The 15644-nt window shown below is 37.8% G+C and overlaps 1 protein-coding gene across 1 annotated transcript in view; it reads left to right on the forward strand.

The window, feature by feature from the left end:
* The window catches only part of SIK2 (salt inducible kinase 2), a 126740-nt gene that overhangs the window by 12277 nt on the left and 98819 nt on the right, over window positions 1–15644 (forward strand). Inside the window, exon 3 of the mRNA XM_061203931.1 lies at window positions 2116–2179. Coding sequence (XP_061059914.1) covers window positions 2116–2179 — 64 coding nt within the window. The remainder of the gene's footprint in view (window positions 1–2115; window positions 2180–15644) is intronic.

A 15644-nucleotide genomic window follows, 5' to 3' on the forward strand; every position in this document is an offset into this window, starting at 1 on the left:
TATTTATTTTATTTATTTTATTTTTGGCTGCGTTGGGTCTTCATTGCTGCGCGTGGGCTTTCTCTAGCTGTGGTGAGCGGGGTCTACTCTTCATTGCGGTGAGCAGGCTTCTCATTGCGGTGGCTTCTCTTGTTGCGGAGCACGGGCTCTAGGTGCACAGGCTTCAGTAGTTGTAGCACACAGGGCTCAGTAGTTGTGGCTTGCAGGCTCTAGAGCGCAGGCTCAGTAGTTGTGGTGCACGGTCTTAGTTGCTCCACGGCATGTGGTCCGGGATCTTCCCGGACCAGGGCTCGAACCCTTGTCCCCCGCATTGGCGGGTGGATTCTTAACCACTGCGCCACCAGGGAAACCCAAGCCATGTTTTTGTAAAAGGAAAATTTTTCTCAGATTTTTGAAGAGTAATTTATGTTTAAGAATGATAATGTAATACAAAACCCTTTTTTATATTTCTGTTCATTAATATTTAGAATTTTTATATTGGAAAACTGTTTTTAAGCTAAAATGTTACAGTACGCTAGTCTATGACTTTGATCTCCAAAGTATGATGTGTGTACCTAGTGGTGTGCTGGGCTCAGCCTGTACTTGCTTGTGAGAGCTGATTGTTAAATTTTCAGAAGTTTTGTGAGCCAGTTAACACCATGTTAGTGTCAATAGCTCAAAATCAGCGATGGTAGGAGTATTTTTACACCACAGAAATTGGTTTACAAGTCAGACTCTTTTTTTTTTCCCTCAGAGAGCTAGTGCTAGCACACTACTCTGTGCACTCAAATTGGTTAGCACAAGTGTCCCTTGGGGTATAATAAGAAAATATTAGAACTTCTAATTCTGTTTATCTTTTATATTGTGTGCCTCTTATAATGTATATATTTATAAAATGGCACAAGTATGTAATTTGTCTCTCTGTGTGTATATATTCATAAATATATATACATATATGTGTATATATACATTTACCTGTATACATACATACATGTATATATTTGGCTAAATAACTTTATCAATAGAGATTTACAATGTAAACCATGTGGAGACCATTGGAGAGCATTACTGTTAGTTGAGAATGAGAGACTATGGTGTGCCACTCAAAACAATTCCTAAAACTGCAGAGGGCCTCTTAGAGCAAAGTTATATCAGAGTGTTTCTCCCTTTAGGCTTTTTTTTTTTTCCCTAAAGAGGATACTTATAAGAAACTAATCACATCCTTAGAAGTCTGATGACCCATAACTCAAACTGAGGTTAAAACTACCATGATTCTTCAACTATACTTCAATTAAAAAACAAAACAAACAAACCAAAAAAACTACCATGATTCACATGATAATTCTGTCTTTATATGAACTCCAATAATCAGTTAAATCAACTTACTGTTGGACTTGTTCAGACCCAAATTGTAGGTAGCTGTTAGTTTTCAGACCTGTTTTAGGAATAGTCCTAAACGTAAATGTTAGAGCAAAATTAGTTTTTAGCCTTTCAGTAGATAGCAGTTAAATATTACATTGTTAGCATGTGCCAGTATGTATGTTCCTTTCTGAATTTAGAAAAACTGATTTAAATAAAAGTGTATAACAGTGGAGCTATGAAGAAGCTTTTGAACAATGTTTTAAAATAACAGTACTTTGTAAAAATATGAAAGTATAGTAGGAGGACTACCACATTGTGCCAGATTAGCTAGGTTACAGGCCAGATTAACTGAGCTCTATTTTAGAAGCTCTACCATATAACACAGCTAGAAAAGTCAGTGAGGAGGTAAAAAGTTGACCTTCAAAATGCCTGTTACCTATATTAGTATTTTTCAAACTTGAATGTGCATTATAGTCACCTGAAGATTTTGTTAAAATGAACGTTCTTTGTCAGTCGGTCTGGCATGGGCTCTGAGATTTTGCATTTCTGACAGATGCCTGGGCAGTGCTGCTGGTCTGTGGACCACATTTGGAAGATGAAGGGTCTAGATTTTTCACAAAAGTATTAGCATAAGGATATTGTCAGTCTTGTCAACTTCACCAGCTTCTGAATTATTCATAACTTGATACTTTTATTAGTAGTTTTAATTTAGGTAACTCCATAGAATGTTGCAATCTTCTCCTGTGAGACTAATGTGGAATTATTTATCCATAGGTAATGGAGACCAAAAGCATGTTGTACCTTGTGACAGAATATGCCAAAAATGGAGAAATTTTTGGTAAGCACATTTCTTTCCATTTTTTTTTAAATTTGAAAATGTCAGTAAGCCTTATGAATAGAGTATCTTCTATTAATTCTCCTGCTTGTTTAAAAGTTGCTAACATGAATTAGAAATTTTTAAGCATTAGAATATAATTAAATATCCAGTAAGCTAAAAATATGGAATATAATTTAGTCTCTTGTATTTATGATATTAAAGCTATTGCTTAATTCTCTCATCTGTGTTAAAGAGATTGGAGAATCAAAGATGGGGGAAACTTTCAGTCATATTGCAAAGGAGATTTTCTTTCATTTATCTTCCTTTTTACCTTTCTTTCCAGGGTAAAGATAGTCAGATATTTATTGAGCTTGTACTATGTCTCAGACATTGTACTTGGTGTAGGGGATACAGTGGTGACCTAAATAACACAGTCCCTGCTATTGTGGATCTTATAGTTTAGTAAGCTGTTAACTTTAGCTGCAAGACCTCTGGGAAGTCACTAAACCTCTCTGGGACTCAGTTCCTTTGTCTCTAATAAAAAAATATTTGATTACTTGGTTTCTATGATCCATTCTAACCCTTAAAAAAATTATAACTGTTTTATTGGTTCTAGCTTTCATCTATTTTATTTTTACTTTATGGAGCAAGAACACTGTAGGTAGTCTAAATATTTTGTTTTTTAACCTAAATTTAGTCCGAAATTGTTTTTTAAACAGCTTTATTGAAGAATTCACATACAGTAAATTGCGCACATTTAATGTGTACAATTTAATAAGTTTTCACACACAGATGTGTGAAAGAAACTACCACCACAGAAGTTTCTTTGTGACCCTTTGTAATCTTTCTTGCCCCACCTCACCACCAGGCAAGCACTGATTTGTTTTCTGTCACTATAGATTAGTTTATGTCTTCTACAGTTTTATTATATAAAGGTGCTTATATAGTCTGTACCCTTTCTTTGTCTGGCTTCTTTCTCTCAGTATAATTATTCTACGATTCATCCATTTTGTTGCACGTAATAACATATCGTTTCATTTTATTGTAAGTAGTATCCAATTTTGTAAATGTACCCCAAGTTGCTTATCCATTCATGTATGGATAGACATTTGGGTTGGTTTCAGTTTTTGGCTGTTACACATGAATTACTATGAACATTCATGTACAAGTCTTTAACTTACAGTCTACCTTCAAGTAATATTCACCACTTCACACAGAGTGTAAGAACCTGGCAATAATATACTGCTATTTAACCCTTCCTCGCCTTTATTTCCTTGTCATACATTTTATTTATACCTATTTTATAAAACACAGAATACAGTGTCATTATTTTTGTTTAAAAACTCAATTATGTTTTAAAGAGATTTCAATATTTTTAAAAATCTTATACATTTACTGGTGGAGTTACCATTGCCACATCTCTGTATGTAGATGCATGTTTTCATCTTCATTCCTTTATGTGGATACATATTTTTATCTGGCATCATTTTTCTTCTGCCTGAAGGACTTTATTTAGCATTTCTTGCAGTGCAGGTCTGTTGGCGATGAAATCTTTCAGCTCTTGTATGTCTAAAATAATCCTTATTTTGTCTATTTTTGAATGATATTCGTACTGGGTATGTAATTCTAGGTTGACTTTTTTCCTTTCAGTGCTTTAAAGATATTGCTCCACTGTCTTCTCATTTGCATTATTTCTGACAAGAAATCTGCCGTCATCTTTTTCCTTTATTCTTCTGTATATAATGTACCTTTTTTTCCTCTGGCTGCTTTCAGGATTTTCTGTTTACCACTGGTTTTAACAATTTGATTATGATGTGCCTTTGTGTGGTTTTCTTCATGATTCTTATGGTTGGTGCTCACTGAGCTCCTTGAATCTGTGAATGTTAAGTTTCCATCAAATTTAGAAAATTTTCAGCCATTATTTTTCTGGCCTCTTTGTCAAAGACTCCAATTGCACATATATTAGGCTGTTTGAAATCCTCCACTGCTCACTGATTCCAACTTTGAAAATTCCTCTTTCTGTCTGTATTTCATTGTGGATAGTTGCTATTTCTATGTCTTCAAGCTATTTAAATTCTTTAGCTATTTGTTTCAACTAGAAGCTTCTTAACTGAAGTTTTAATAGACGGTGTGGGCTTTGAAGCCAAAAAGATCTGGTTTGCAATGCTGGCTACACCATATTAATTGTCTTTCAAGAAATCTTTATTGAAAACTGACTATATGTCCCACACTGTTCTGTGTGGGAAGAGTACCACAATGAAGAAAACAGATGAAAATTCCTTTTCTCAGGAACCTTGCCTTTCAGTGTGGGGAGAGATACAATAGGCAAAATAAGTAAACTGTATAGTATACTAGATGATGGTACATGCTATAGAAATAAAGCAAGGAAGGGGGCATGTGGAGTGGGAGAGTTGATTGCAGTATGAGATAGAGTGGTCAGGGAAGGCCTTGCTGACATTTGAACAGAGACTAGAAAGCACAGCCATATAGATATGGGGAAGAGAGGGTGGCCCAAGGAGAGGGAAGAGTAAATGCAAAGGCCCTGAGGCAGCAGTGTGCTTGGTGTGTTCAAGGAACAGCAGGGAGTCCAGTGTAGGTGGAGAGAAGCAAGCAAGAGGGAAGAGCAAGAACTAGCAAGGACGAATAGTAGAAAGGTCAGACGAGGTCAGAAAAGTAAATGGGAGGCAGGAGTGGGGCAGATTTGGGGGCTTTGTAGACCATGTAAGGACTTTGGCTCTTACCTTGAATAAAGTTAGGGAACCATTAGAGAGGTGTTTGAGCAAAGAAGTGCTTGTATCTAAGCTAACATTTTAAAAGCATCACTGGCTGCTGTGTTGAGAATAGATTGTAGTGAGCAAGGATGGAAACAGGAGACCAGGTAGGAGACCAGTAGTCCCAAGTGAGAGATAATTATGACTCAGGCCAGGGTAGCAGTAGTGTACATGGTGCCAAGTGGTCACTCACGGTATGTTTTGAATGAGTAGAATCAATAGGATTTCTTGACAGATGGAGACCACCCAAGTAGAGAATATGATTAGGAAAGAGACCAATGTCTGATCCCCGAGGCACTCAAACATTAAAACCTCAGGAAAATAGGAAGAACTAGCAAAGAAGACAGAGAAGAAAACCTAGAGAATGCAGTGTCTTGGAAACCAAGTGAAGAAAGTGTTCTCAGGAGGATAGAGTGAACATCTATGTCAGATGCTGCTGATAGTCAAGAAACATAAAGAATGACAATTGACCGTTGTATCTGGCTCTTGGTAAGAGCAGTTTTGGTGGAGTGAGTGAGCCAAAGCTACATTGAAGAGCAGATGAGAGAGGAAAATGGAGAGAGCCAAGTAGAAAACTCTTAAAAGGATTTCCACTTCAAAAAGGGAGAAAAAAAAATGGGAAGGTAGTTGAGGTCAAGGGAAGGATTTTTAAATCTTTATTCATTGGAATATTTTTTAAAGCTTCGGGCTGTAGTTTTATGAGTAAACTAGATAGAAATGGCTATTATGTGTTAGATGTCATTTCTATGAAAATGGAATATTCTAAGTTGCTACTTCTTGCTAAGACCATTGATGATAAAGGTTTGGATCACATTGTTTTATATAAATTGAAGCATAATTTGGGGATTTTTCATGTAAAATAGCTAGAGTAAATATGGAAGATAAGACAGAGTAAAGTGTAGATTCAAGTAGTTGCAGGCAAAGCCAGCAAGTTTCTCATGTGGAGCCCATGAAGACAGTAAAATAGAAGTGGGAAGATGCAGTCCACGGAACATTAATCAAGTAATGAAAAATATGTATAACGTTTTAAGTGAATTCTGAGCCAAAATGTTTTCAGTCTGTTTTAGATGAAACAGAACCACAGAAACAATATTCAACTATGTATTAAGAACTATATATTAAGATTTAATGTTCATGTTTATAATGTTGGAATTACTCTTTACAAATATACCTTTAGTGCCTCCTCTGTGCGGGAGGGCATTGTGTTCCTTTTTTTTTTCTTAGTTTTGTATTTAGGTGGCCAGCTAGTCATACTCTGTGTTCTTGAAAAATAACTTGAAATTAAACCCTTCTGTTTCCACAGTCATCACCCTTACCTAGGCTTTCATCCCCTCATGTCTCAATTATGACGACCTCATGTTTTACCATGCCCTATTTCTTTTCCAGTCAAGTACATTTCTGATATATTTCCTATTTAATCTTCCCCAACTATTATTTTTATTATATTACTACTATGTTCATTAACCTTTACTTACCTTCCTATTATTTATTGGATAAAATTCAGACTCTTCAATCTGCAAATAGGATAACTCCACTAAGTAAATGGATGTGCCCAACTATTCCTTACATAGGTCTACAGATTATCCTTAGGTAAGGACAACCAAATTGCCTCAGTTAATAATCAGTCTCCCTCCCTTCCTTCCTTCCTTCCTTCCTTTCTCCCTTCCTTCCTTTCTTCCTTCCTTCCTCCCTCCCTCCCTCCCTTCTTCCCTCCCTTCTTCCCTCCCTCCGTTTGTTTCTTTCTTTCTTTCCATTTTTCTTGGTCTGTATCTTTCTATCTTACAAGTTTTTATTTTTGCAAAAGTTAAACATGTACTAAGGTAAGAAGTCAAATAATTCTGCAAGATTTGTTACCAAAAAATGCCTGTTTCCCATCCTCTTCCCCACCCCCATTTCCCTTTCTCAGAGGCAACCACTTGTACTTCTTTCAGCTGATTAATTTAGATTTACCTCCATTTTCCTAAGTAAAATGCTTATATTGCAGCTTCTGGCTTTTTCTGTTTAAGGCACAATCTTTTGATAGCTTTTGAATTCTTTCTCTACTGCTATAAGTAAGAAGCATATGTTAGAGGGGTGTGTAGGAGCAGTTGTGGAAGACCTTGAGTGTTTGGATAAAGGCTTAGGATTATTTGTCAGAGTGGGCATCTGTGAGCCAGAAGATGGTGAAGAGCCAAAAGGCGATGATATGTGTAAGGACTTTTTTAGGAAGATAAGTCCAGCAGGGGTGTGTAGTCTGAATTAGAGGAGAGGAAGGAGGCTATTTAGGGGACTTTTTATTGTCTAGAGGTAAGAGGCTGAATGCCTAGATTACGATGTTAGTTGTTAGATTCATGAGAAAAGATTTTAGGCAAAAGGCATTTCCAAAATAACAACAAGCCATATTTATTGAGTACTTCCTTTTTGTTGGGTACTATTTAAAATACTTTACATAATTTATTTATTGAAACCTCACAAAAACTTTGTAAGATAGGCACTGAAAGATTCAGTAATTTGTCCGAAGTCACACAGCAAATAAGTGGGAGAGTTTGAATTTGAACCATGCAATTCCAGAGCCTGTACATTAATAATTACTATCTGCCATCTCTCAAGAGTTCTTATTGACTGTCAAGAGGAAAACATCGAGAGTTAGGATTTAAAGCAAATGTGATTGAAGAATATTTGTGATGTGGTTGACAGCAATAGAGAGGCCTCGTTCCCAACTAAAAAATTACAAATTAGATTTTAGATGTGCTGTCGGAAATAACATCAGGACATTTAGTTTGATGTGAGCTGTTGGCAGTTGAAGATAGAAACAAATAACCTTCATAAGAGAACTTAAATTCAACACTAACAAGACAAACAACCCAATTTAACAATGTGCAAAAGACTGGAACCAAACACTTCACAAAGGAAGATATATAAATGGCCAATAAGCACATGAAAAATTACTAAATGTTATTAGTCATCAGAGAAATGCAAATTAAAAGCTACAATGAGGTAACATTACATATCAACTAGAATGGTTAAAATTTAAAAGATTATATGAAATGTTAGGAGGATATAAAGCAGCTAGTATTCTCATTCATTGCTGGTGGGAGTGTAACATGGTGCAGCCACTTGGGAGAGCTATTTTTCAGTTTTTTACAAAGTTAAGCATATATCTATCCTGTTACTGAGCTATTCAATTCCTAGGTATTTACTCAAGAAAAATGAAAACAAATATTCATAAAATGACTTGTACAAGAATATTCATAGCAACCTTTTTCACAAGCAGGAACAACCCAAATGTCCATCTGCAGGAAAATGTATCCAAAACAAATCGTGGTATAGCACAAATTGTGGTATAGCAATACAGCAATACAGGAAGATGACACAGCAATAAAAAGGAATGAACTACTTATACATGCAGCAACATAAACAAGTTGCTAAAACAGGCAACAATAATGTTACAAGGGGCTTTCCTAGTGGCGCAATGGTTGAGAATACGCCTGCCAACGCAGGGGACAGGGGTTCAAGCCCTGGTCCGGGAAGATCCCACACGCCACGGAGTAACTAAGCCCATGCGCCACAACTACTGAGCCTGCACTCTAGAGCCCACGAGCCATAACTACTGAGCCCGCATGCCACACTGCTGAAGCCTGTGCACCTAGAGCCTGTGCTCCACACCAAGAGAAGCTACCGCAATGAGAAGCCCGTGCACCGCAGCGAAGAGTAGCCCCCATTCGCCACAACTAGAGAAAGCCCGCACGCAGCAACGAAGACCCAACGCAGCCAAAAATAAAAATAAATAAATAAGTAAAAAAAATAATAATAATGTTACAAGAAGCTGAAAAGTGGTTGTCTCTTTTCACTCTTTCTGAAGAGAGGGGAAAATTGACTGCAAAGGGATAAGAGGGGACTATCTTGAGTGATGGAACTGTTTATTTTTGTTTTGAGTAGTGGTTATACAGAGTATGCCATTATCAGAACTCATCTAAGTAACCACCTAAGAACTTGCATTTTACTGTATGTAATTTATACCTCAGTAAATCCTTTTCTCTCAAAAAAGGGGAGTTTAGTAATAGAGGTATAGATTTGACAATTATCTGTGTAGAAGTATGAGTGAAGCTATAATTAATAATGAGACCTCAGAGAGAAGGCAGCTAAGAAGTGAGTTTTGATTATGCCTTCATTTAGGAGGCAGGTGGGTAAAGTGGAATTGGTAAAGTAGAAGAATATCTTGGGAAGTAAGGATAGTTTCTGTCCTGATTAGACAAGTGAGGGTTTAGAACGAAAAGGGGTGTGTTTTGTCGTTAAGAGATCATCAATGCTTTGAAGAGAGTACTTTTCAATAAATTGGGAGGTAAAGCCAAATTTCAAGAAGTTATGTACATATCGATGGTGAGAAAAGGGAGAAAGGTATTATAAAATTATTTTGAGGTTTTTAAGGTAGAAAGAAGGAGAGAAGGAAAGAATTGAGGGATAATTGGGGTATATAGAATTCAGTATTGTATCATGCTTTTTTTGTGGTGTTGGTCTTAGTGTTTGAAGAAGCTAGAAAAGAAGAGAATATAGGCAGGAAAGAAGACACAGTTGGTGAAACAAGGGTAAACGAGACAGTGAGATCAAGAGCACAGAGGGAATGGTTAGCTTAGAGAAGAGGAATTCCTTCTTCTCTGAGAAAGTGTGCATGGGTGCAGTTACAGTGAGAATTAGAGCTTGTGCTGAGGATATGGCTACAGAGGTACTTCGGGGGAAATAGAAGGAAGATGAATTTGTTAATATAGAATAGATTTAATTCATTCTGTAATGTAGCACATGAGACATCAGGGAAGGAGCAATACATTAGACACTGTAGTATGGGGAAAGGTTTAGAGCAGCTGGCAGTGTTCATATGACAGTCAAGGGATGAATAAAAGCATCAATGATTAGCTATGTGGGAGGGAATTCATGGTAGACTCATAGTCAGCAGTGCTTTCCAACCCAGGAGGGGAAAGAGTAGACAATATGAATGACCCAGGTTGGAGAATGGAATGGTACAGGACAAATGCATGTAGGACTCGAGCAGTGTTGAAGTGGCTGACCATGAGATCCAAGTTGAGGAGGGAGATAAGTGAAACAGCAAAGGGGTCTCATGAGCTGAGAACAGAACAGTGGAGCGACTGAAGGTTAAGAAGAGGGTGAAGTACTTTTGGAAAAAACATTCATATACAAAAAATAAAAACTCTAACCTTGAGTCTGTACATAACTTCCCAGCAGCTTGCCACTTTCAAGTTCTCTTCTGCTCCTGGCACTGATTGCCCTAACTGCGCCCTGCTAATTCAGGAAAGGCCATAGGTCTTTGCACTCTCCTCATCTGTTCCTTCTTTGCATAGAGAGAGGTTTCCTGTGCCATCTGGTTTTCTTGCTTCATCTGACTAGGTTTAGGCCAAAAAAGTGATTTTGGTGGCATGCTGAGAATGCATCTACAATGCATGATTCATGCATTATGAGGCTATGGTGTTTATGCCCTTTATTTTTGTTTGGTTAATTAGATTGTACCTCATTCCATAAATGGCTGAAGTAGCTTTAAGTGAAAATAATACAAAAACAATAATTGTAAAATATAAACAAGAATAAAGAATTGAATCGGAAAACACATGTAAGAGTAGAAAACAACCACGGGAGGTAGGGGAAGTGAACACAAATATGCAGGCAGTAAGGGCCTAAGCGCTTCAGGTTTGGCTCTAAGCTTTCTGGCTGTCAAAATGAAAAGAAGATATAGTCATTTACAGAATTTTGTCTAAAAGAAAGAAAGGTACCTATTCTTCAAAGAAAGGAAGACTTTTCTTGGTAGTAAATTCTAGAATAAATTTTTCCTTTGGGGTTACTTATGAGAGGTACTAAGTAAACCATATTTTTAAAACAAAAATCCAATTAAAACTGTTAAACTTTTCAGAGGCTTCATTGTTTTTGGAATAAAGTCCAGGAATCTTAACAAGGCCAACAAGGATGATTACACTGTACACATCTGAGCCTTAAAAACAATAACAATAAAGACTATCGTTCCTTGAACATTTGTCAAATGCTAGGCATTGTGCTAAGCCCTATACATTTACTGTGCCACTTCGTCCTCTCAAAAATCTTATAAGATAGGGACTAGTAATATCTCCGTATTACAATAGTGGAAACTGAGGAACAGGTTAAACCATTTGCTCAGGTCGCAGAGCACGCAAGCAAATAAGCGACTTAACCAAGGCTTGAAGCCGTAGTCTGTCTTCAGAGCCTAAACTGTGAATGACTCCACTATACTAACTGGTTATATGCCTTCTTAAAGTTTTTTGAACTTAACAAGCTTCTTCTGTCATTCACATCACACGTTACTCTTTCTTCTGCCGGCAGGTTTCTCTGCCCTCCCCTATCCCCTTAAGCATGTCAATTAATTGAATCTTGGAGGATATAATTGATTTAATCATAATTAATTAAATTATCATTAAAACTAAAGACAGGCAAAGCATGTAACAGTTTTGTCCACGATGGTGTATATAACTAACTGTTCTTATTTTTTTTTTTTTTTAAGAAATTGGTTAGGTATCAAGGGGAGGTAGAAAGGAACTTGATTAGATACCAAGGGTGGGGGAATTCTTTTTTTTTTTTTTTAGACACCAATTGTACTTGAACATTTGTTATTTTATTTTATTTTATTTTTAATTTATTTATTTATTTTTGGCTGTGTTGGGTCTTCGTTTCTGTGTGAGGGCTTTCTCTAGTTGTGGCAAGCGGGGGCCACTCTTCATCGCGATGCGCGGGCCTCTCACTATCGCGGCCTCTCTTTTTGCGGAGCACAGGCTCCAGACACACAGGCTCAGTAGTTGTGGCTCACGGGCCTAGTTGCTCCACGGCATGTGGGATCTTCCCAGACCAGGGCTCGAACCCGTGTCCCTGCATTAGCAGGCAGATTCTCAACCACTGCGCCACCAGGGAAGCCCTAACTGTTCTTCTTGATAGAGCTTCTTGAGTTGCTTTGGTCCCATATTCCTTCCTTATCTTTAATGGAAGTAGGAAGCAGTTAAGCCCCTGTCTTCAGTACTTTGGAAACTGGCTAGTGGACTTACCAAATCTAATGACCAAATCTAATCTAATGACCACAAAACCCATAACTATTCAGATCTTCATTTTGATTCTCAAAATAGAACGCATGAATTTCTGATTCCAAATCTGTGCTCTTGTTGATCTGGAGCCCTAGAACGCTCTTTGTGTTCTACATATTCAAGTCTTGCCTTTTTAAAAAATTTTTATTTATTTATTTATTTATTTATTTATTTTTGGCTGTGTTGGGTCTTAGTGTCTGTGCGAGGGCTTTCTCTAGTTGCGGCAAGCGGGGGCCACTCCTCATCGCGGTGCGCAGGCCTCCCACTATCGCGGCCTCTCCTGCTGCAGAGCACAGGCTCCAGATGCGCAGGCTCAGCAATTGTGGCTCACGGGCCCCGTCGCTCCGCGGCACGTGGGATCCTCCCAAACCAGGGCCCGAACCCGTGTCCCCCGCACTGGCAGGCAGACCCCCCAACCACTGCGCCACCAGGGAAGCCCAAGTCTTGCCTTTTTTAAAGGCCTAGTTGAAGTTCCATCTCTTCAGTAAAGTCTTTCTCAATGAATTCTATCCACATTGATTTCCTCTTTTGAAAGCATTTAATTCTCTTTCCTGCACAACTCACTTTAGAATTTGTTTACATACTGCCTTTCATTGTTATTTAAGGTCTTCTTGTGTATCTTTTTTTTTTTTAACTTTTTTTGGGGTTTATTTATTTTTATTTTATTTTATTTATTTATGGCTGTGTTGGGTCTTCGTTTCTGTGCGAGGGCTTTCTCTAGTTGCGGCAAGTGGGGGCCACTCTTCATCGCGGTGCGCGGGCCTCTCATTACCGCAGCCTCTCTTGTTGCGGAGCACAGGCTCCAGACACACAGGCTCAGTAGTTGTGGCTCACGGGCCTAGTTGCTCCGCGGCATGTGGGATCTTCCCAGACCAGGGCTCGAACCCGTGTCCCCTGCATTGGCAGGCAGATTCTCAACCACTGCGCCACCAGGGAAGCCCCTTGTGTATCTTTTTATATCTACTAGATTGTAAGCTTCTGCTGAGGACTTAGCACAATACACAGCATTTTATAAACACTTGTTGAATGAATGGTGTAATAGTCTACTTTCGCCTTATACACCCTGTTTACTCGGTGAAGACAACAGGAGAACACTGCCAGGTGAAGTAGTCTGAAGGTACTTCTTTGTTCAGATTTTGAAAGGAGTTTTCTGTCGGCCTACTCTTCAGGAGATAAACATGAATGAGGAAATACTAACTGAATCAAGGGAGAAAATTGGCTTCCTCTAGTGTACTGAGCAGTCTTTGAGTACTTACTGGTAGTTACCACCCTACAGTTATATTCTTTCTTCCAACTCCCACGCCTCCCTAAAATAACCTTTTTGGAGTATAATGATAAATAAGAGCATATACATTTAATCTGAGTAATTTTTGTTTTCCATTTCTTATATAGCAGTTGGTGCTCATCTCTGAAGGATATTACTTTCTTAATCTAGCAGCATGGAGTGTGTAATGGCAAATGAATTTGCTAAAAAGAGCCTAGAGTTAGTTATAAATATAAGGTTTTGAAATTTTCCTTTGGAATCAAAAGTGTGATTAATGAAAGTTATTCAAGATTCCTACATTCTTTAGAGCTCTTTCTCATGTTTGTCCATGTGGTCACACACAGAAAATGGTGCAAAATCTTAGGGTGGTCACCTTGTCAGACCGTTTCGGCACTGTTCAAACAATTAAACCGGCAGTCAGCAGATTCCGGCCTGGTAATTAAATTACCCAAGGCCTTTGTTTTCAGATTTCTGCTCCTTGATATTCTGTGTCTTTCCAGGCCAAGCATGTGCCTGAGGTTTATTGATTCATTTCCTGTCTTTCCCTTTCAGTGGTAACGTATTAGGATGCTGGCTCTGGTGACTGAAAAAGGGCTTTGTTTTAGCCAAACTACCTTTAGACACTTGGTTACTCTGAGAAACTAAGTGACAATTTTTGCGGCCTTTAGTTACTATCTTAACAGCATAAAGGTAATGTTAGAAAAGTTGTTCATTTGCCTTTCATTATGAGTTTAAATAAACTTTGAGGGTTTTACTCACTTTATAACACCAGTATGACTCTAACTTAAGTTTTAATTCTTTGGGTTTTAAAATTATTAACCAGGGTTCCAGGTGCGATAGTGCTTAAATCTGTCCTCACTTCTCCAATTTCTTCCATCAGTGCTTTACTTTTGACCTTCATCATTTCTCACTTTAATTACTTCAGCAGCCTAAGGTCTCTTTGGCTCCAGATCTGTCCCTCTTCTAATCCGTCTTCCATGTTACTGTCAAAATGATCTTTCTAAAGTGCAGATCTGATCCTTGTCAGTTTTCTGCTTAAAATATTTCTATTGTTCCTCATTGCCTTTAGTGTATAAAATCAGGATTTCATATAGAATTGATGTAATAATGTAGCCCCTATCTACCTTCCCAATCACATCCCGGTCACATATTTTATGAGCTTAATTAACTGAACATAATCTATTGTGCAGATGTATCGGCAAATGTTGCTTTCACGTGCCTGAGGATGGTAGATGTCAATGTAGAAAGATATTAAATTGGTGTATACTTCAGAAGGGGTATGCACATGTTGAGTTCACACAGATAAAATTAGCCTGTCCTTGGATGTAAAATTTAGGATATTTCCTTTTGAATTTTTATTAGACACTTGTAAACAGTTAACTATCTAATTGGATTACTTGTAAATTTTTCTAGTTAACTTTTAGGGACTGCTAACTGCATGAAAGAGCCACCATGATTCATGATCCAAAAAGTTGCTGTTGGTCTCCCCTCATCTTTTTAAAATTCGGTCAGACATTAAAAGAAAAATCCCAAGTGAGGTCTGTGTGCCAGTCCTAGATCTGACTTGTAATATAAACATCGTGGGGTGAGCCATATAACATTTCTGAACCTCAGTGTCTTCTAGAAATGAGGGAATTGTGTCAGTTTATTCAGTACTATGTGTTTGATACTGTGCCTAGTGTGGGGGATTGAAAAGAAAAAAAGAAATAAGTGACTTGACTACTGTACTAGAAGAGTTCATGGTCAGTTTTCTAGGTCTAAAGAGCTGATGTCTACAAATCTTAGGAAACAGTTTTCTGAACATTTGATGAATGAAATGGATTTGTCAGAAATGATTAAATAAATCATTTTTAAGCTTCACATGTTTGGAAATATAAGCATAACAGGCCTTAATTGAATAGACAAGTTTCTGAAAAGCAGTCCAGTTTTCCTGTTAACTTCTGTATTAATTTCAGCTATCTCCTGCTGATTATTGGCAGCTTGCCTTTAGTTCTGATTCAAAGCTGACATTCTTTTCTGTGAGCAGTGAGCTTCTCCCATGTCTGGCAGCTGTAGCTGCAGCTAGGCTACAGTGAAGGGAGAGGAAGAAGCATCAGCTATTCTGCTCTTGGCCATAACCATACCCAGCCGAATTCTGTTAATGTGAGGCTTTTGGCAGTCTGTGTTTTCTGTGTCTTTAAGCATGAATTTCTATTAAGTGAATCATTGTATTTAGGAATTTCAGTAAGGTTGAATTAATTCAGAGAAAGCTATTTCTTTGTTTGTGAAAGGGGAGAACCAGAGGTAGAATTTATCTGCTGATTAAGGTGGTAAGAGAGATAGATTTCCTACTTAGGGTAAATGGGGAAACCATAGTCCGCATA

Source organism: Eubalaena glacialis, chromosome 10 (assembly GCF_028564815.1).
Source record: "Eubalaena glacialis isolate mEubGla1 chromosome 10, mEubGla1.1.hap2.+ XY, whole genome shotgun sequence".
Classification (NCBI taxonomy): Eukaryota; Metazoa; Chordata; class Mammalia; order Artiodactyla; family Balaenidae; genus Eubalaena; species Eubalaena glacialis.